Source organism: Thrips palmi, unplaced genomic scaffold, assembly GCF_012932325.1.
Source record: "Thrips palmi isolate BJ-2018 unplaced genomic scaffold, TpBJ-2018v1 HiC_scaffold_18, whole genome shotgun sequence".
NCBI lineage: Eukaryota > Metazoa > Arthropoda > Insecta > Thysanoptera > Thripidae > Thrips > Thrips palmi.
In genome coordinates, this window is record NW_023144627.1 from 15,156,502 (window position 1) to 15,176,639 (window position 20,138).

At 58.4% G+C, this 20,138-nt stretch overlaps 1 protein-coding gene across 2 annotated transcripts in view; it reads right to left on the reverse strand.

Annotated features, from left to right (window-relative positions):
* Positions 1-17,706, reverse strand: part of LOC117645539 (COUP transcription factor 2) — a 69,095-nt gene extending 51,389 nt beyond the window's left edge. The window contains exons 1-3 of one of the 2 annotated variants that reach the window (XM_034385821.1): positions 16,960-17,706; positions 6,103-6,252; positions 1,080-1,112 (exon numbers count right to left, since the gene is read on the reverse strand). In XM_034385821.1, coding sequence (XP_034241712.1) covers positions 1,080-1,112; positions 6,103-6,252; positions 16,960-17,296 — 520 coding nt within the window. In that variant the 5' untranslated portion in view covers positions 17,297-17,706. The remainder of the gene's footprint in view (positions 1-1,079; positions 1,113-6,102; positions 6,253-16,959) is intronic. The other variant, XM_034385822.1, reaches the window with a different exon arrangement.
* Positions 17,707-20,138: the final 2,432 nt, after the last annotated feature.

The following is a 20,138-nucleotide window of genomic DNA, read 5'->3' on the forward strand; positions in this document are numbered from 1 at the left end:
GCGCGAACGGGGGCGACGCGCCTATGCAGACTGATTCAGAGAGTTCGTCGTTCTGTCTCTCTCGCGCTCAGCCCCTGTAGGTGCGAGAGAGACAGAGCGACGAAACCGTGACTCTCGGAATCAGTCTGCTGCAGGGGGTTATCTTTCGGTGCAGCGCGGTGCGAGGCTGGTGCAAGCACAGTGCACGCAAAGCAGGTCATCTGCTCGCCAAGTTTACAGCCTAAAACCTCCGCAAAGTGAAATACCCGCCGCACCGGCTCGGCTGTTCTGTGCTGTTCTGTGCCGTAAACAGGGTCTACAACACGCATGCACCGAGACAACATCAACAAAACTCGAAACAACGCTTTACCTTTTAGTTTATTCCGTTTTTTTTGTTTTTTTTTACAAAATGTCAGAAATTTTGAAAGCTAAGTTGCATGAAGTGCTACTGCAGCGCACATCAACGAAAACGTGGTTGCTGCCAAGCGTAGAGGGGAAAGGAGAGTTTTCCCCGCAAATCCTTGATATCACGATCACTAGACTCTCTGCAGTAAGTCTTGCCTCTGTCAAGGCGGCAACGTGATCCCAGAGCGATGTGAAGTAACGCCTTAACGGTAAGGCACGCTGCGTCTACACCCAGAAAAGTGGTTTCCGGATCTTTTATTTTCTTGGTTTTTCCAAGAAAAAGATCTTCACATAAGAAAATTTTTTTTCGTTAAAAAAAAATTTAGATTAAAAATTTTTTTGACAAAAAAACAAGAAAAGTTACATTTTTTTAAATCCAAGAAGTCATTTTTTTTGGGGTGAAGTACACCGTCAGGGTAAAAACACGCGCGAAAAACAGGGGCAGCCGCCGGGATTCGAACCCTCCGATTTAAAACGAAAAACAACAACAGACCTAAACAAATCGGCGCGACGGCTGCTCGTGCCGACCGAGAGCGCCACGGCGTCAGCGGCGGCCGTTGCTTTAAATTGCCACAATTAGGCAGCGCGCTGGACAGAGTACACTCTCAGGAAAAAAGAAAAAAACTATGTTTACTTTCAATCGTAACCACCATTCGGCGCGAGGCCTGGCGCGGGCTACAAAGTTTCTAGCTTACCGGTATTCTGGGAAAACGTTGGCAACTTCATAACTAGAATAAAGACAAAAAACCAGGATAAGAATGGCGCGTCGATATCGGCGGGGCTATGAAAACACCCCCACGTCGTCAGACGCCTCTCTCGGCGTCCGCCTGTCGCGGAGCCTCGCGGAGCGTCGCGGAGCCTCGCGGAGCCTCGCGGAGCCTCACGCGTGATAAGTCATAAACGATGCGCATTTCGGCGAAAAAGGCACCAAGTATCGCCGAGGCGATGGCGCCGATAAGGCTTATGGGAAACGCCCATATGGCTCTGCGTGTGCGTGTGTGTTTTTTTGTGTTTTTGCATCTGTGTGAGTGTCTTGTGTTAGAGAGTAGAGACAGAGAGAGGGAGAGAGAGAGAGAGAGAGAGAGAGAAGAGCTGCGTGCTGTGCCCAAGCCAGGCTCGAACGGTTATCTGAAGGATTCGCGACGCTGCTCCAGCAATATAACTAATTAAAAACTGACGTTGTTCCGATCATCAACAGAAACCAGAGGCCAGACACGAATCTGTGGGAACTGCATCGGCGGGCACTTTTCGCTGGATCCAAATGCTGATCCCCTTTAGGCACAGAGAGATGGAGCGGGAGCAGCAGACTGATTCCGAGAGAGTCGTTTTCGTCGCGCTGTCTCTCTCCACCGCGTGTAGGTGCGAGAGAGACAGAGCTCCAGGAATGGGTCCAGGCGCGGCCGCCAGGTGCGACCCGATTTGCATCGGGCGAGGCATTCCCACAGTGACGCAAATAATAATCGATCCCGGATCGGCAAGTGTCATCCGCGGCGATCCGACCGGACAATGGCTGGGAAAGCGCCGAAATGCATTAGCATTCTGTTTGCCTACTTCTCGGGGCGTCGCCGCGGCGTCGCGGCGCTGTGGGGTGGCACGGATTACCCGCCGGACCTTCCCCTCCCCTCGCCTCGCCTCCCCTCGCCTTTGTCCGGCCGAGTCCGGCAGGCCGGCCAAGACGCCGATTCCACGTTAATTTACGTGATTTATGACAAAGAATGATTACATGCAAAGCATGCAAAGCGGTGATCTACTTGGCCGCCGTGAAGACGCAGAGACAATGTGGAGGGGAGGCACCCCTCCCCTGTGCGGCCCGCCCCGCCCCGCCCCGCCCCGGATGACCAGCGCGAACAGCTAGGGGGACAGGGGTCATCCTTGGAGTCCCGTGCACCGAAACTGGATTCCTGAGGTGGGACGTCCTGGCCGGCGTCCTGGCCGTGCTGACCACCACCGAGGAGGCCGTCGCCCTGCCGTCGCCCCGCCGCGGCGCGCCGTATGCGTATGCATGAAGGCAGCCGATCGCCCCGATGTACCGGACTGGTAGGACTGCCACCGCCACTGCCACCGGCACGCCGGACGGACGCACTTGCGGCACAATCCTGCTTTCGGTCCCACGCTGCCTGCGTATGGCACCGCGTAGCGCCTGCGCGTCTTAAAAATGCACCCACCACTCACCGATCGGGAGTGACCAGAGCCCTGCTGGACAACCCACCCCGCACCCCCGGGCACCAACGGGCAACGGTCCCGTAGCCGATTGCGCAAGTCCAGGACTTTCCCCTCCAGAAGTAAAGTGGCCCTGTCTATCTTCGACGCACGCATGACATGGTTTCAAACGGTTGGAAATCTTAGCGCTGAGCTGCGAGTTGGACTTGAACCCCGCGTCCCCCTGACCTTTGCACCGGTTCGTTCGTTTTGTGCGCGGAGGACGTTGCCAACGGACGCACAGTGGGCCGGAAGACCGGTGGAGGCGGACAAAACTCTGGACGCGTTTTGAGCTCCAGAGTAGCTAAATGGGACTCGAACCGAACGTGTGGCCCCACCAATGGATTGTTCTCCGAACGAGGAATGTAGGACGGTCCCTGATACTTCCCCCGAAGCCGAGGAAGATTTCCGCCGATATTTGGGACGGCCAACTAAAGCGGCAGGCTGACCGACAGATAATCTCTACGCACGTCTCGTTACAAAGGACGCGCGCATGCGAAAACGAAAACAACAGCAGCAAACAAAAAGAAAAGGGAGCGGAGTCGCGCACCCACGTGAGCTAGATCACGCTAAAAAAAAAAGCACAAAAATAAAAAATGACAGCTTGAAAAAAAAAAGATCCTATCGAAAATTTTGGCGAATTCACTACCTTTTATAAAAAGCACATTGAATTTTTTTTTAAAAAATGACGGTTTCTCGTGGGACTATATAGCTACTTCAAGCTTAAAAATTTTAAATAAAAAGTTTTTTTTTACTTTTTAAAAATTTGAAAGAAAGCCTTTTTTTTCAAATCGGCAAAAAGCCCAGCCCGTTGTTCCCGCACGCGCAGGAAGCCGGGAAGACGGCTGGACTCTGTCTAATTGGTGGCCTATTTGCAGTGGATCGCGTCGAGAACAAGGGCCGGGCCCGGCCGAGCCGCTACCGCTATTCCCTGCCCGTTGTTGTTCGCGTGACCATCGCGGGTCTCAACTCGCTTGACCCCTCCGTCGCCTTCGCAGTGCACCACCACGCAGCGCCGCAGCCGGCCGCCTGGCTTGAAATAATAAAATGGAAATAATTTATTTGCATCCGATGTGATGAAATCCACGCGGACGCGCGAGGAGCGGGTACCTAGTAGGTGTTACCTCTTTTGCTGCGGAGGACGCCTTTTGACATTCATACGCATGCAGCTATTGTGTATGTGTGTGTGTGTGTGTCTGTGTCTGTGTCTGTGTGTGTGCACGCATTCACGGTGTTGAGCAAAGAAGGCCGATACGTACTCCGTTTATATACATACGCGTATAGCAAATTACCGACACGCATCGGTGACGCGCTTGCGTGTGTGTGCGTGTGCGAGCGAGTCGCTCTGCGTGCGTGTGTGTGTGTGTGTGAGTGCTCGAGTTGAGGGAGAAGGGATGGTCCTGCAGGATTTCCCACGATGCAGGACACACACGTGAGTGTCCAGTTTAAGAGAGAGAGGGGGGGGGGGAAGGGCGTTGGAGAGAGGGAGACGGAGAGTACCCGTTGCGTGCCCTGTTCGGTCATGGACCCTCTCATGACTCGCTCCTCTCGATGCCACAAAACCTATAAAAATAGAAGCCGCATCGACACGCACTCGGAATTTGAGACTTGCAGTGTGTTGCAGGCAAAAGTTGTGGGACGGTGTGAGAATGTTTGAATGAGAACGATTTGGCAAGGCTGGGTAGCTGGACTTACAGAAGGCAGAAGAGATTGACGGACGATCGGACGGAACAGACAGACGGACGATCGGACGGAACAGACAGACAGACAGACAGACAGACAGACAGACAGACAGACAGACAGACGGCTGTCCGAAGCAGCGCGGGGAGTAATTGGACGCAAAGTCGGTAACTTCCTTTCGGGGCACAAAAGCAGGGAAAGCAAACAACCAGCTATTACACTATTAAAACAAGCTGCCACGGCCGGGAATCGAAGTGAGGACCAACCGGTAGGCGACACGCTGGCTGGAACTGCGCTGCGGGCAGTTCCTGCAGTCTAGATTTTAGATTTTCTGAGCAGTGCTCCGTCACCCAGTCTCGCTCCCGTGAGGCGCGAAGGAGACAGAGTGACGATAACAGTCTTGGAAACCGACCTGCTCCCAGTGACCAGCGACCTGCCAGCGCTTCCGCACAGATCGAAAAAAAAACTGCATTGCTTGCAAAGGTGAAGCCCTGAATGGTCCGCCCCATTTAATTGCAGGTAATTATGTAATTAGGCTAGTGGCGAGGCGACTCGATGGCAGGATGAATGAGAGAGAGAGAGAGTGACAGAGAGAGAAAGAGAGAGAGAGAGAGAGAAATAACAGGCTACGCTGCGTCCCAAAATCCCAAATCAGCAGCGGATGGGTTAGGCGGCGCTGCGTTCGGCATTGCTGCAGTGTAGCTGCAGCATCGCCTCCCCGTCCGAAGCTCTCAAAGTAAAACACGGTCCGCATCAATCAGGCGTCTATTGGTCGTATCTCACCTCACGGAGCGGGGAGAGGGGGAGGGGGAGGGGGTCTGCTGCTGTTCAGCATAAAGGGGGCGGTGGCGGCCTGCCTGTCGAGACAAAACATCCATTAGGAAGGCGGTGTGTTGGGGCAGCGCGGCGGTCCGGACGCCAAAGGCAGCCAAAGGCAGCCAGGAGTGGAGCACCTCGTCCACCATCACGACCACACGGTGGGCCCGAAGACCGGCGGAGGCGGCCAAAACTCTAGACGTGATTTGAGCTTCAGTGCCGCTAAACAGGCCTCGAATCGAATGTGTGACCCCACCAATGGATTCCTCGTTCGGAGAGCAATCCATTGGTGGGGTCACTCGTTCGGATCGAGTCCTTTTTAGCGACTCCGGGAGCGCGTCAAGAGTTTTGGCCGCCTCCACCGGTCGTCTGGCCCACTGTGCGCCACTCGGTTACAAGGCCCTAACGCCACCTAGCACGTTCACCGTCCTCTCTCTGAATTTCACGCGTGGCGGTATCAGAATTTCGCATCAGGTGTTGCAAAGCGACACCGGCGCTGGCCCGGCACGGCCTGGGCCTGGGCCCACCTCCCACGCGGCAACTATCTCTTCCTGGACTGGGCTAATTGTGGACGGGCGAGCAGGGACACACCAGAAGTAGGTCGGCGCATGTCACAGTCTCCCACGCGTCCCGCATCAAGACGCGCACTCGCACACATGCAACAACCGCGTAAGTGAAATTGTTTGATAATGCTCCACACTGCCAGAAACGGGTGGAACGCGGAAAGCCCCAGGCAGGAACTGTCAACGTCGATTTTTCCACAAAGTTGTGGTTCAAATGCCGTTGATTCGACCATTATCGCAATGTAGACTCGACAATTATGGATGTCTATTCGATCATTATCGACGTAGCATCGATGAAGACTCGACCATCATCAATGTATGTTCGATAATTATCGATGTCGTCTGGACCATTGTCGATGTCGATTCGACACAAACCACTGACGAATCAACGATCATCGATGACAGTTCCTGACTGGCTACCCTCCCTCGCAACAGACGAGACGCAATGCATAAGACTCACCTTCTTTCCGCATGCCCATCTTTAAACATTTCTTGAGTCTGCAGTATTGGCACTGGTTTCTGTGATGCTGGTCTATCGGACAGTTCCTGTTCCCCCGGCACGAGTACGTGAGATTCCTCCGCACACTCCTCTTGAAGAAACTTTTACACCCTGCAACAAGAGGAGAAGGAACACATGAGAGAGGTAAGGCACTGCGCGGGGTGGGACGACGTCTGGGGATAAATCCTGCCCGTCGTCTGGCCGCCGCTGCCGCCGCTGCGAAGTCCGAAGGCATAAAAGAGCAATTTCAAAACTTGAATCGACATTCTTTTGTCGGACACGAGCCCTATAGAAATCCGGGGACGCCAGGCATTCCCCTGCCGTCCCGCCCCGCGCGCTCGGCAGCCACTGGACCACACTCACACACACACACTCCCACTCACACACGCGCGCGCACTCACACAGAGGGACGCACGCTCATCCTTCTTTCACTCCACATTAAACCGATTCCGAGGATCGCCGTAAAAAGGCGCGGGTTGGGCGCTGCTGTCGCGAGCCTCTCCTCGCCGCGTCCGAGTCCGCGTCCCTTGGAACCTGTTCCCCGTGTGCCAACGGACACCTCTGACCCGGCGCGCACGCCGCACACGCCGCGCGTCCGAAAGGTCGGCCAACTGATAAAACATTCAATGAGCACCGTGGCGCTAATGGCGGAGCACAGTGGGCCAGAAGACCGGCGCAGGCGGCCAAAACTCTAGACGCGTTTTGAGATCCAGAGTCGCTAAATCGGACATGAACCGGACGTGTGACCCCACCAATGGGTTCCTCGTTCGGAGAGCAATCCATTAGTGGGATCACAAGTTCGGTTCGAGGCCCTTTTAGCAACTCTGGAGCTCAAAACGCGTCCAGAGTTTTGGCCGCCTCCACCGGTCTTCTGGCCCACTGTGCGGAGGGAGACTTGAATGCACGAGGTGAGGTAGGCCCTGCCTGCACCGCGAGCTCCCCTTCCGCTCGCTTAGGGCCGACCCCTGACCCGGGCCTGCAGCGAGGCTAGCGCTCTGACTCACCGGCCGGGCCGGCCTTCGGCCAAGCAAGCTTTTTAATTGGACACTATTATTTTCCGAGTGTACCAACAAACGTGCTGAGTAACAGCACACCTAGAGGCTGCTGCAGCCTGTGGCCTCTACCTCCCGGGGCGCGCGGCGGGGAGGGCGCAGCAAGCGCAGCCAGCGCCCAGTCCCTACCACCTCTCATTATGCTTATCAGATGGTCAAACTCATCCTCACGTTTCGCCATTTCCACCCACGGTGAAGCCTATCGAGCCCAAATACACAAACCGCCGGAAAAAGGGAAGGAAAGCTTTTGCGGCTCTTGGCCGAGAAAGGGTACACACGACGCCAACCTGTGCCACTTGAAAGACGGCCAATTAGATGCAACCTCTCAGAGTCAATGCTTTTTTTGTTGTTTTTTTATTAGAAGGAGTGCTACGTGGGGCTGTTCAAGCGCACCTCAGAGAACGCCAGCTTTACAGTTCCACCTTTCTCTTAGACCACGAGACTTGGCAGGAAAAAATTTAAAGGACAACTTAGTTTCTACTTTCTTTGCCTGGATTTGTAGTCCTAGGCGTGACAATTGTTTATGTGACACGCCGTTTACAAGAAACACACCAAAATTAGATTATTTTTTTCGTCAAGTTGGCACCCTTTGATCGTCTGCCCCACTGTCCCCGGCACCCCCTCCAGCTCGCCTCTCCTCTTCATCGCCTCTGCCTTATCGCCCGATTCCACTCCCCCTAATCATCGGGCCTTTCTTCTCACGTTCCGAACGAAGCAATTAGGTACCGATTCGTGCGTATCAGGGTGTGACCAATGCGCACCAACACATCATCCCCGGGGCATGTATATGAGCGTGTGTGCGTGCGTGAGTGTGTGTGCGTGTTTGGGTACTGGTACATGCGCGCGAACAGAACCGAGCCGAACCGTACAGTACTCCTCCTCCTCCCGCCTTACCTTATAACCCTTTCGCAAGCTCGCGCCGAGCGCACCGCCGCAAAAAAAAGTGTCTCTAGGTGAGGCAAGACTAGAGAATTGAAACCTCATCTCGTCTTTGCATCCGGTAATTTACTTAGAGGGACCGCCTCCGCGATTTCGTCTTATTAAAACGTCATTACCATTACGTGAACATCAAAAGTCACTGGGTGGGCGTTCCTTTCAGGGATCGGGCCTTTCCTCACCTCGCCGCTCTCTCTCTCTCTCTCTCTCTCTCTCTCTCTCTCTCTCTCTCTCTCTCTCTCTCTCTCTCTCTCTCTCTCTCTCTCTCTCTCACGGGATGATCCACTCTCCCGTCACGTTACAACCGGATTCGATCGCAGCTCGGCTTATTCAAGAAGAGATGCGCCTTCACACGAGTATGAGAATTTCACCGCGGCGCAAACCACCGACCGACCAATAAGCGCGCGGCGCTCGTCCTGCAAATTTCCAGCGAAAACAATAACAACAACCCTTAGCAGACAATGGCCAGGTCGTTGTTGTTGTTGTTTGAAGGAAGGTACGAGGTCGCGCGGCGATCGGAAAGAACGCGAGGCGCATCGTCACGCAGATGAAAAAGAAGCAAATAAATATTCAGCATATGGAAATAAGCCGAACACGGCCATAGTGCACCCCGTCCGCCGTGTGTGTGTATGTGTGTGTGTCTGTGTGTGTGTGAGAGAGTACATGCGCGATTCCCCTGTGTGTGAGTGCGTGTTCTGCCCGGCCAGCCAAAGCCACAGCACTTGAATTCAAACTTCTCTCTCTACTTTTCTTCCCTTGCTGCTTCTTACTTCTTGGCGTCCGACGCCGCGGCGGCTGCTAAAGTCTTCAAATCGAGACAAGGCGAGCAATGAATCCCAGTGTGACAACGGCGACAACGAGCGCAGATAGCGGCGACACTCGTCGTCGCGATCGGTCGAGACTATCGAACGGCGGATCGACTCCCGCGAGCGTCTCGGCAAGCGGCGGCCGAGCGATCGATGAAGATATTTTGGGCAGTGTGCAGCCCGGACGAAACAGGTAGCGGGTACTGGTACTCGGACGACCGATGCATTGTTTGGTAATCATTCTTGAACATCTTGGGCGACCCGGCTGGCCTGACCCTGCGAGGGGCCCTGCGAGGCCCCAGCAAGGGCAGGGGAAGGGGGAGGGGGGAAGGAAGGCCCGAAGCGCACGAGGTCTGAGAGGGCAGCCAGTGTACCACCGTCCCGCCGCTTTCGATTGAGGCTTGCAAAATGTGTTTATCGAGGACCAAATTTGCCGGCGGAGCTCGCAGCAGCAGCGGCAGAAGAAGGTAGCAGACTGGACCGAAATTCCAGCATTACTTGCATGTACAGATTTTTTTTCAAGAAGCAGTGAAATTTATATCTAAATCGATAGAAAATTGCAATAGAAACGTGCAATTCAAAAAATTGTCCACTGAAAATCAAAGCTATTTCTCCTTGGGTCACGGTTCACAAGATACCAGCACTTGCTTTTTTTTTCTTTCCCTTTTCAAGACAAGTGAGCACTCTTGCTGTCGGAGGACGCAAAGCACACACACACGGCGGGGATTTGAGCGGCGCGCGCGCCACATTGCGCCTATCACGCGCGCGGCCGTGAGGGAGAAAGTAGGCAAGGTGGGCACTAAAACAGGCAATCCCGCGGGGAGGATAGGGCCCGTGCAATGGCGTACCGTTATGTCACTGCCGGGTAAAGGACACGAAAACGTTCTCTCGCGAACTGAGTCTACAGCAGCCGATGCCAAGAAAATGGACTGAATCTCGCACACACTTTGCATCTCGAATAGATCAAAACCGTTTCTGGAATCCGAAAGTTTTTTTCTTTAACTCAATGTGCTCCAGATACATCCAGAGATAGTTTCTAAAACTACGCTGACGGCAAGAACCGCGGCAGTTCAAACGGGGTTGGAGGCTGGGACCTTAACTTAAACTCGATTTTTCGAACCTTGAAGAATCTTGTGATAAATAACCTCACGGATGCACTAGTTAAAGTGCTTAAAGAACGAAATCCTTAGCACTGATTCTGGGAGAAAATGCTCAGGATATTTATATCTCCAGTTATAAGCTCCTGCTGGCGTCGTCTGCTGGTCTCAGTTCGTGAATTTGCCATACTTTCGTTCCGCCATATTTCGCGTATTGCACGGGCCCTATGGCCAGCCATGGCCGGCCAGTCCAGCGGGCTGTAAACCGTTTGACAATGGCGACGACCTGTTCGGCCCGCCGCGTCGCGCCGCGTCGCGCCGCGTGTACATTGTTGCATGGGCCTTCATTCATGCACGTAGCAATGAATTGGCGGCGCGTTAGGGCCTCTAAGGCCCGCAATGCACGCCTTTACAGTGTGAGGGACGTGCTGGAAATGGCCGATTTCGCCTGCAGGCTGCTGATGCCGAGAGCTCTGTCTCTCTCGCGCCGACGCGGCACGCGCCAGGAGTGCGAGAGAGACTCTCAGTCTGCCGGCCGCGTGCGCGGAGAAATTGAATTTGGCGCCAAGTTGCTTTGGCGAATAACTCGCGGCGTAATGGCGAGCTTAATAAGGCCTGCTGCACTGGAAGGAGGACTGTGAATAAAACGAACTGCAGCGATGCCCGGCCGGGCAACGCAGCCCTGCAGACTGGGAGTCGTTTTCGTCGCTCTGTCTCTCTCGCACCCAGACGGTGCGCCACATGAGTGCGAGAGAGACAGGGCGACGACTCTCGGAATCAGTCTGCTGCAGATACGCGGGTCTGTGCCGTGGCCACCGACAGGCTGCTGTCCCTCTACTTGTTGAGGCGCGCGGGCGCTGGGCCTGGCGGGGCCTGGCGGGGCCTGGCGGGGCCTGGCGGGGCCTGGCGGGGCTTGGCGGGGCCTGGCGGGGCCTGGCGGGGCCTGGCGGGGCCTGGCGGGGCCTGGCGGGGCTGGCGGGGCCTGGCGGGGCCTGGCGGGGCTTGGCGGGGCCTGGCGGGGCCTGGCGGGGCTGGCGGGGCCTGGCGGGGCCTGGCGGGGCCTGGCGGGGCCTGGCGGGGCCTGGCGGGGCCTGGCGGGGCCTGGCGGGGCCTGGCGGGGCCTGGCGGGGCTCTGGCGGGGCCTGGCGGGGCTGGCGGGGCCTGGCGGGGCCTGGCGGGGCCTGGCGGGGCCTGGCGGGGCCTGGCGGGGCCTGGCGGGGCCTGGCGGGGCTTGGCGGGGCCTGGCGGGGCCTGGCGGGGCCTGGCGGGGCCTGGCGGGGCCTGGCGGGGCCTGGCGGGGCCTGGCGGGGCCTGGCGGGGCCTGGCGGGGCCTGGCGGGGCCGGCAGGGCGCACCCACCTCCCAGTTTACGGCCTATAAAAATGGCCAGTCGATGTGCGGACAGTCAAAATGTGTAGTACACGCAGGAGCGCGCAGGAGTGGATCAGGGCGCAGAGGCACAGCGCGGCCGGCTGGCACGCTGGCTGGTCGTTGGCCGGCCTCCACCACTACACCCGAAACCACGACCCACCGACGGACACCCATTACCATTCACTTATCGACCCAATCACACTGCCAAGCTTCATCGTTCTGTCTCTCTCTCTCTCGGACCCCTACCAACCCCGCACCCCACCCACAGCGAGAGAGAGAGATAGTGCCATGAAATAGCACAACTTCGGCACCAAGAAGCAGGGAGAGGCATTCACACAGCACGAAATTCAAGCGTGATTTAAGTCACCCCCTTCTCCCCCCCTCTCTCTCTCTCTCTCTCTCTCTCTCTCCCTCTCTCTCTCTCTCTCTCTCTCTCTCTTTCTCTCTTTCTCTCTCTCCTGAGGTCGAGACCGACTAATGCGTGCTCAGCTGACCGATGAGGCAGCCACGCCAATTACTCAGGTGTGACTTTTATGCCAACACTACACACACACACACACACACACACACACACACACACACACACACACACACACACACACACAAGAGAGAGCGAGAGAGAGAGACGCATGCACAAACAAAAACACAAACACACTCTGGACACACACACACACTGGACACACACACACGCACACACTGCTTTTATTCCATTTTTATTTTCGGATAATTGGAGCTCCTGGCGCGTGCCGGCGTCAACGCGTCGAGGACCCAGGAGCCTGGCCCGCCTGGCCTTCTTGGCTTCTTGGCCTCGGGGCGTAATAAAATGCGCGCCCCGCTATCGACTGCCGCATCGTGTGGCTACCTGAGTTGCGCGCCGCCGACGCTCGAGGGCGCCACTGCCTTTTGCCCGGCTTTGCCCCGGAGGGCCCAAAGGCTGCGGACGAGGCGTGGCGTGTGTCGGCACGGTGATGAACGGCCAGTCAGTGACAGGCGGACAGACGGACGGACAGACAGACAGACAGACAGACAGACAGACAGACAGGCAGACAGATAGAAAGACACTTAGAACAGACACACGGGCCCAACCTAAACCCTCTCCACACACGGGGCAACCTAACCTAAGAAAACAATTTGCGAATGCAAAAGACACCCAATGCTCTTCTGTCTCGCCACCATAGTTGCAGCAGTTCAAAATCGAGTCATAATCGTGATCATAATTGAATCCACCTTGCTGACCCAACTTCACTCGCTGTTCGACACCAAGCTGAGGGTCCCCGCCGCGTCGCTCCGCCCGACCGGCACGGCAGCCACCCCCACTTCGCCTCAAGACAAACAAACCCCCAGCCCCGTTATCGGCGACCTCTCGCGCCGAAGAGGTCAAACAACAATGAGGGATTACGGCGGCGAGGCGAGCCACCCTGGAGCCAGCCTGAGTCGTCGCTGTGTCTCTCTCGCACCCGCACGGATCGCCCTGTGAGTGCGAGAGAGACAGGGCGATGAAACGACCCTTCGGAGAGTGAGGCAGCTGGAGCCACCGTGGCGGGGCGACCCTCCCCTAACCTCCCCGCAGCATCAGTGACAACCCTTTCGGTGCGCCGCTCGCTCCGAGATCTTCCATCTCGCTCAGCCCCGAGCCACTGATCAGCAGTGCAATCAGGCCACTAAGGGAAGCCAGGACGCAACAGCAAGTAAGTCATGTTTGCAAAAACAAAAAAAGAGCGCGAAAACACGTTTGCGCGGGAAAAACATAACCTGTGCGAAGCGGTCTTCCTGCTCGCACTCGGGTGCGAAAAGTCGCCGGCAAAACACGGCATGGGCAGTCAGGACGACCTGAAGGCTCGGCCAATGAGGAAGAAGAACACGACGGCGGCGGGGAATCATTTCGAAATCGGAAGCGTCTGATTGGCTCTCTCCCGCGCGGCCCGGACAGGAACAAAACACGCCACCTGCAGCGTCGTTTTCGCCGCTCTGTCTCTCTCGCGCTCGCGGCATGGGCAGCCGTGCCAAGGATGCCAGAGAGACAGAGCGAGACTCTCGGCCTGCTAATCAGGCTCCGGTTTCTGTGTTTTAATTCGCGTTGTTTGCCCGGACGAGGTAATCAGCCAGACCACCGGGAGCACCGCGGTGGGCTGGGCGCCACCCCGACACACCCCAGACCCCACCAGCGGGCTGCTTCGCTCTGTCTCTCTCGCTCCCTGGCGGGGCGCCCTTGGGGTGCGAGAAGGACAGAGCGATGAGAGCAGTGTTCGGAATCAACCCGCGGGGGGTGGCACCACCACACTAGTTTATCAATGACAACCGAACAAGTGCCAATGCCGCGGTTCTCCCTTTTTATGTGTGCAATGGAATGGAGCGCGTGTGATGCCACACACAGACACACACACACACACACACACACACACACACACACACACACACACACACACACACACAGTGTGCCACCGCAGCGATGCCCGCGACACTGATAGGCAGTGCATCGCGTTACAGTGTCGAAGGGAGCAGGAAAAAAAAAACGGGGAGGGCCAGCAGGTGCGGAATCGGAATGAATGAATGAATGAATGAATGAATGAATGAATGAATGAATGAATGAATGAATGAATGAATGAATGAATGATGAATGAATGAATGAATGAATGAAATGAATGAATGAATGAATGAATGAATGAATGAATGAATGAATGAATGAATGAATGAATGAATGAATGAATGAATGAATGAATGAATGAATGAATGAATGAATGAATGAATGAATGAATGAATGATGAAGAGTAACGAATAAATGCAGAATGAATAAAAGACGAGTGACAAACGAATAATGAATCAATTTTAATCCAATGAGTGAAGTTAACTTTTGACCCCAGATGGAAATCTCGGTGAAACAACTCGATATTTAAACAGCAGCAAACAACATCAACAGCAGCAGCAACAACTAGCGCTGGCCCGTGCTGGCCAGCCCCACCCCACCCCAGCCGGTTCCTTTGTCCTTCGCCCCGACGCTGTAAGTTAACAAATGCAATTTCCCCGAGCAGATTGCCCTCTTCCCCTATACAGGAATACAGCCCGACTTTGACAGCAGCCACCGCAAATGTTTTTACCGAGGCGTCGCCGCCGTAAAAATACTCCGCAAGTCAAGGACGCGTCGGGGCCTTACAGCGTAGTGGCAGCGGGTAAGCAACGAGGCACTTTGAGTGCCCCGCGCACCGCGCCTCACCGCGCCGTGTTGCGCAGAGAGACTCACCGCGAAACCCAACTTCGACTCACGCGGTGGCGGACGGCCCGGCCCGGCCGATAGAGCCATGTTCGCATAGCCAGGATGCCACATAAATCCGTGGCAAATGTTTCACGGTTCGGGCGACGCGTTCCAGAAACCGCGTTAGACTCGCTCGACAAAATTCCCCAAAGCGAAGAGAATGAATTTACGTTTTTGAAGTAAAAAGCGCGAAAAAAAGAGCGGGCGGAGTGGGGTCGCGGTGGCTGCGGTTCTGCGAGACGCGTGCTGCGCTGCTGCGCTGCTGCGCTGCTGCGCGGCGCGCGACCGCCTCCCCTCCAAGCACGCCCCTGTCATCTTGGAAAACTCATTCCTCACGACCCCAGCAAACATCGACACAATTTGCCATCGCCGCCCGAACGCAACGATCGATAAAAAAGGAAAATCCGAGTGTGAGAGCAGATGGCGCGAAAAATCTCGGCAGGTCGGTCGCGGGGCTCACGGGTTTGCGCTAATGGCTCGTCGCGCGCCTTCATCAGGCAGGCCGTGGCGCAGGACGCGTGCCCTCTGCAGACTCGTCTTGAGAGTCGTTTCCGTCGCTCTGTCTCTCTCGCACTCGCGAGGAATCCCGTACAGGTGCGGCAGAGACAGAGCGACGAAAACGACTCTCGGAATCGGTCTGCTGCGAACCGGCTCGGCTCATGAAGGCGCTGCAGTACCTCTCCGCGGAGGACGGCCCCGTCGGCCCCGCCGCTGCAGTCACTCAAATTTTCCGTGTCACGGCCGACGGGTCTCCGCTTCCGATGGACCTACACTCGGTAATGGCAGCACCACCGCGAAGAACGGCGCACCACTCGAAAACCATTCGGAGGCTTAATTGAAGGCATAATGACACTACGTAATACGCAATCGCGCGAGGGTGACCGACCCGCTGAATTTCAGCCCGCACGCACACACACGCAAATGCACACACACGCACTCGCACACGCACACACACACACACATACTCGCGCGCACAAACACACACACACACACACACACGCGCGCGCGCGGCGGAAGAGCGACCGGTTTGTTTTTTTAATTCCAGACGACACGGTGTTCTACACGGCGCTCTGCACCACCAACAGCGTCTCGGCCTGCATCGCCGCCACCGCGAGCGAGCTGCCACACTAGCAGTATCCGCTTCATGAGGTCCGCGCGGATGGGTAACTTCGACACGCGATACCGTTTCAACGCAACGTGCAAAAAAGAGAGAGAGACAAGAGAGACAGAGCGAAGAAAGTGACTCAGATCTGCTGCTGGACACGGGGAGGTCGCCGTCGACGGGCACGCCGACGGAAGCCACGACGTCGGCGTGGCGAGGAGCCATCATGGCAATCAATGCGGCGCATCGTGTGTTTACATTCACCCCTTGCGTGTGTGTGTGTGTGTGTGTGTGTGTGTGTGTGTGTGTGTGTGTGTGTGTGTGCGGAAAGTGGTCCGGTCAGCTGATGCCCCACGCCGGCGACCGCGGCGAAGGCGACGCACCTCCGCGCCGGCGGAGCCAGAGCACCACTTCGCACCCCATATTACGCGCGGGCGTCGCGGTCCCCCGGGGCCTCGCCGCCGTGCCGCCGCGCCGCCGTCGGGGTCTCCGCCGACAAACGCGACGTACTCCCACCGCGCCGATGATGTCCTCCGACGGGCTCATCACATCGCTCACCCTTCCCGTCCCAGGGGAACCGCGAGGCCGCGAGGCCGCGACCGCGCGCAGCGCATCTTCATCGCGCACCCCAAGCACCCCGTGTCCGCCGACCGACGCGCGCGCCGCGAACCTCCCCCTGCAGGTGTGGTGGCTGAAGACCGCGCACTGCGGGGGCTTCTTCGGCGTCTATGAGAGGATCACTCTGCTGCCAGGACGCGGTGAATTCCCCCCGGCGAACGCCCCATCATATCCCGAAAGGAGGTGCCCGTTTATGAGGCCATTCGGTGCACTGGCGCCGGTGTGTATCCGTTCCGTCGGCCGTGTGTGGTAGTGGTTGACGTCGTCGGACTTCCCTGGCGTTGTTTGTCGAGTCACCCTTCCGCACTGTTTGGCTACGTTCCGGTTCGTTTGAGTCACCTTAAGCGCGCTTTGTCGGTGGTGTTGCCTGCCGTCTCGGCGTTTTGTTGTACTTTTTGCCCACTTTCAGGCGCTTTGTCTCACTTTTACCTTCCTGCCCGGCGTTTAGTCACACCTTTTGCCTACTTTCAGGCGCTTTGTCGCACTTTTGCCGACCGTCGCGGCGTTGTGTCACACTGTTTGCGGGGTCGTCGCACTTTCCGCGGTTCCAGAGTGCGCCCGCCTCCCCACACCACCGCGAAACTCACCTTCACACGTGAACTGTCCATAGTGCTTGCCGCTAGACTTGTCCCCGCACACGATGCACTCAATGTTCTGGTTCTTTTCGTTGCTCGAGCCGCCGCTCTGCGTCGAGTTGGCCTGCGAGCCCGGCGTGGTGCTCTGCTGCAAGTCAGCCCGCTGCTGCAGCTCGGAGCGCCCGGCCGAGTGCACCACGCCGAGGTTGGTGATGTCGTCGGTGGAGGGCGGCGTGACGTGGCCGCCGAGCAGCCCCGGGTGGCCGCCGACGCCGCCCACGCCGCCCACGTGGAGCATGGAGGCGTCCCGCCATGGCGCGGCCGGCGGGCCCACGCCGACCATGGCCATGCTCCTGGAGAAGTCCAACGTGTCCTGCTGGAGCCCCTGGGCCGGGGCCCCGGTGTTGGGGTTCAACCCTTGGGGGAGGCTCAACCCCTGGCTTGGCCCCTGGCTCGGGCACACAGCCTGGGGGTGCGACAGAGGCAGGATAATGGTGGCGCTGGGGGGCGGGTCGAGCCCGCGACACGGCACTAGCACATCACACAATCACACACTGCACTATCACTTTCGCTGCCATGGCACCACGTCACTCCATGGTGACGTCGTCGTCGTCGGCGACGTGCGCGGCGTCCGCGGCGATCCTCGTCCGTGACACTCGGCGACCTTCAGGACGGCAAGCAAGGCGCACGCAAGGCGCACGGCGACGCGTGCTCGACTCCCTGCGGCCACGGCCCTGCGGCCCTTCGGCCCCGCGCGGGGCGACCTCGCGGGTCAGCAACAACAACAACAAGAAAAGGCGGCGGCACGACGACGCGGCGCGCACACACACACACGGTCCGGCACCGACTGCGCCGCACCTCGGCCTGAACCCTGACTCCCTGACACCGACCCCTCCTCCTCCGAGACCTTTCCCCCACCCTCGAACCCAACCCGGCGGGACCCGGCGGGACCCCGGAGCCAAGAGAGTCCTGGGCCCGGCGGCCCGGCGCGGCGGGCGAGGCGAGCGGCAGGACGGCTACGCGCCGCCACCGAGCACGCCGATCGGGCGAGCCGAGCGCGACCCGACGGGGCCGAGGCGAGCCGAGCGGGTCGCGCGGGCCGCGGGGCCCACGGGCCGCGGCGGGGCAGGGCAGGGCAAGGCAGGGCAAGGCAGGGCCCCGCAGAGGGCAGGGCAGGGCGGCAGGGCAGCGGCCCGGGGGGCGCGGCGGGGGGCGGCGCGGGCGCGGGGCGCGGCCACGGGGTCCCGGGCCGCGGCGGCCGCTCGAGTTGGCCCCGGCCGCCGGGCGGCAGGCCGCAGGGTCCCGGGCCGCGACGTGGCTCGGCCGTGCCTCCGCCGTGCCGCCGCCGTGGCCACCAGGCCGGGGGCCGCCGGGGGCCGCCTAGGGCCGCCCACAGGGTTGTGACTCCCGCCCTCATTGGCTCCGCCGGGCGTGGCCGGGCGCCGTGTCACCTGGGGTGGGGGAAGCCGGCGAGGGGAGGGGCGGCGTATGGCTCGCCTCGCACTGCACTGCACGGCTTGCCCGCGCCGCCGCCAGGGGCGCCACCAGTGCGTCACGGTGCGGCGCCGGTGCAGCGACGCCGACGCCGCCCGCCGGCCGCCGCCGCCGCCGACGCCAGTCGACGCCAGGACGCCGTCGGGGCCGCGCCGACGCCGGGCCGCGGCCGCCGGCGCCTCCACTCACAGCGTGCTCCCACACGACACCGCCTCATGGTTCCAATAAAAATTTCCAGGAAAACCTCCATCCTTCACAACGCCACCTTTGACCAGCACTACCAAAAACACCAGCAACCTTGTCACATGTTCGAAAGGCCGGTCGAAAAACGATGACTCATGCACGGGGCCGCGGACATGTGTGCCGGGGAAGTGCCCCGCCGCCACGCCGTGCCACGCACGCCTGCGCTGCAAAGAGATGCAAATGAGGGGCGAGTCCCGGGCGAGTCCCGGGCGAGTCGCGGCGACAGTGACCCTGCCACCCTGGCGGCCTATCTCGATCCCTGGCTGCGGATTAGCCCGGCCTGACCCGCCAAACGCCGAGGTCCACGGGGTCCGCGGGGTCCACGGGGTCCGCGGGGTCCACGGGGTCGTCGCGGAAAGCTGTCGCCCTGCTGGTGGCAATTCTTCCTACTTTTTATTTCATTCTTCCCGCGACGAAAGCAAACCGCACGCATCGAAAATTGGATTTCCCCGCGCGCAGCGTGGCGAAAGGAAATAGGAAGCCACGCGAAATGTCAAGTGGAAAGGCACGGCAAGAGGCGACGGAAATCGCAGAGAGATACGAATACTCATGCGCTGCTATCACTCGCACATGTAACCTTCAGCACCGCGGCGAGCGACGAGAAAACACAGCAGGAGACGCGATGCACACGTCGCTTCCGCGAAGCTGTCTGTCACGTGAACATCACACACACACACACACACACACACACACACACACACACACACACACACACACACACACACACACACACACACACACACACACACACACACACACACACACACACGTGTGACACATACGAAAATAACCGAGCCGGGCTATCGAAAGCCCTGATCGAACAAGAATCCAGTGGCGGAAATCAGTCGGAAATCCGTGCCCCCACCCCTCGAAAGTCGGACCGCGTCCCCGCGGCTGACCGGGACGGGCAAAGGGGAAAACATATACGGAGGCATTGCCGAACGCATTGCTATGCACGGCGGCTTTTGTCCGCCAACAAGGGTCAAGACGCACCTTTTGTTTACCGGCGGGTCGCGGCCGGCCAGCACACTGATTCCGCGAGAGTCTGTCTCTCTCGCACCCTCGGGGCGTCCCCCTGAAGGTGCGAGAGAGACGGAGCGAAGAAAGCGACCGCCTTGACGGCCTCCTCGGCGCGGCCTCGACCCGCGGCGCGGGGTGTGGGTCACCTCGCAGTGGAGGATGGCCAGCGGTGCTTGACCGTCGCCGGGCAAGTGTCCAGTCCGCGACCCCGCCTCACAGGTAGCGTGCGTGTGTGTGTGTGCGTGCGTGCGTTGCGTGTGTGTGCGTGTCCCCGTCGTGGGAATCGCGCAACGGGGAGAAGGAAGGAGGAGTATCGATTGGACCCTCTTTCTCTTTCATATGCAGACGTTCCGCTGGCCGGTCATAAGTCTTCGGCGGGACAGCACAGCGCGGAACGCCGCAAAGCCGATTATTGATGAATATTTGGGGAATCC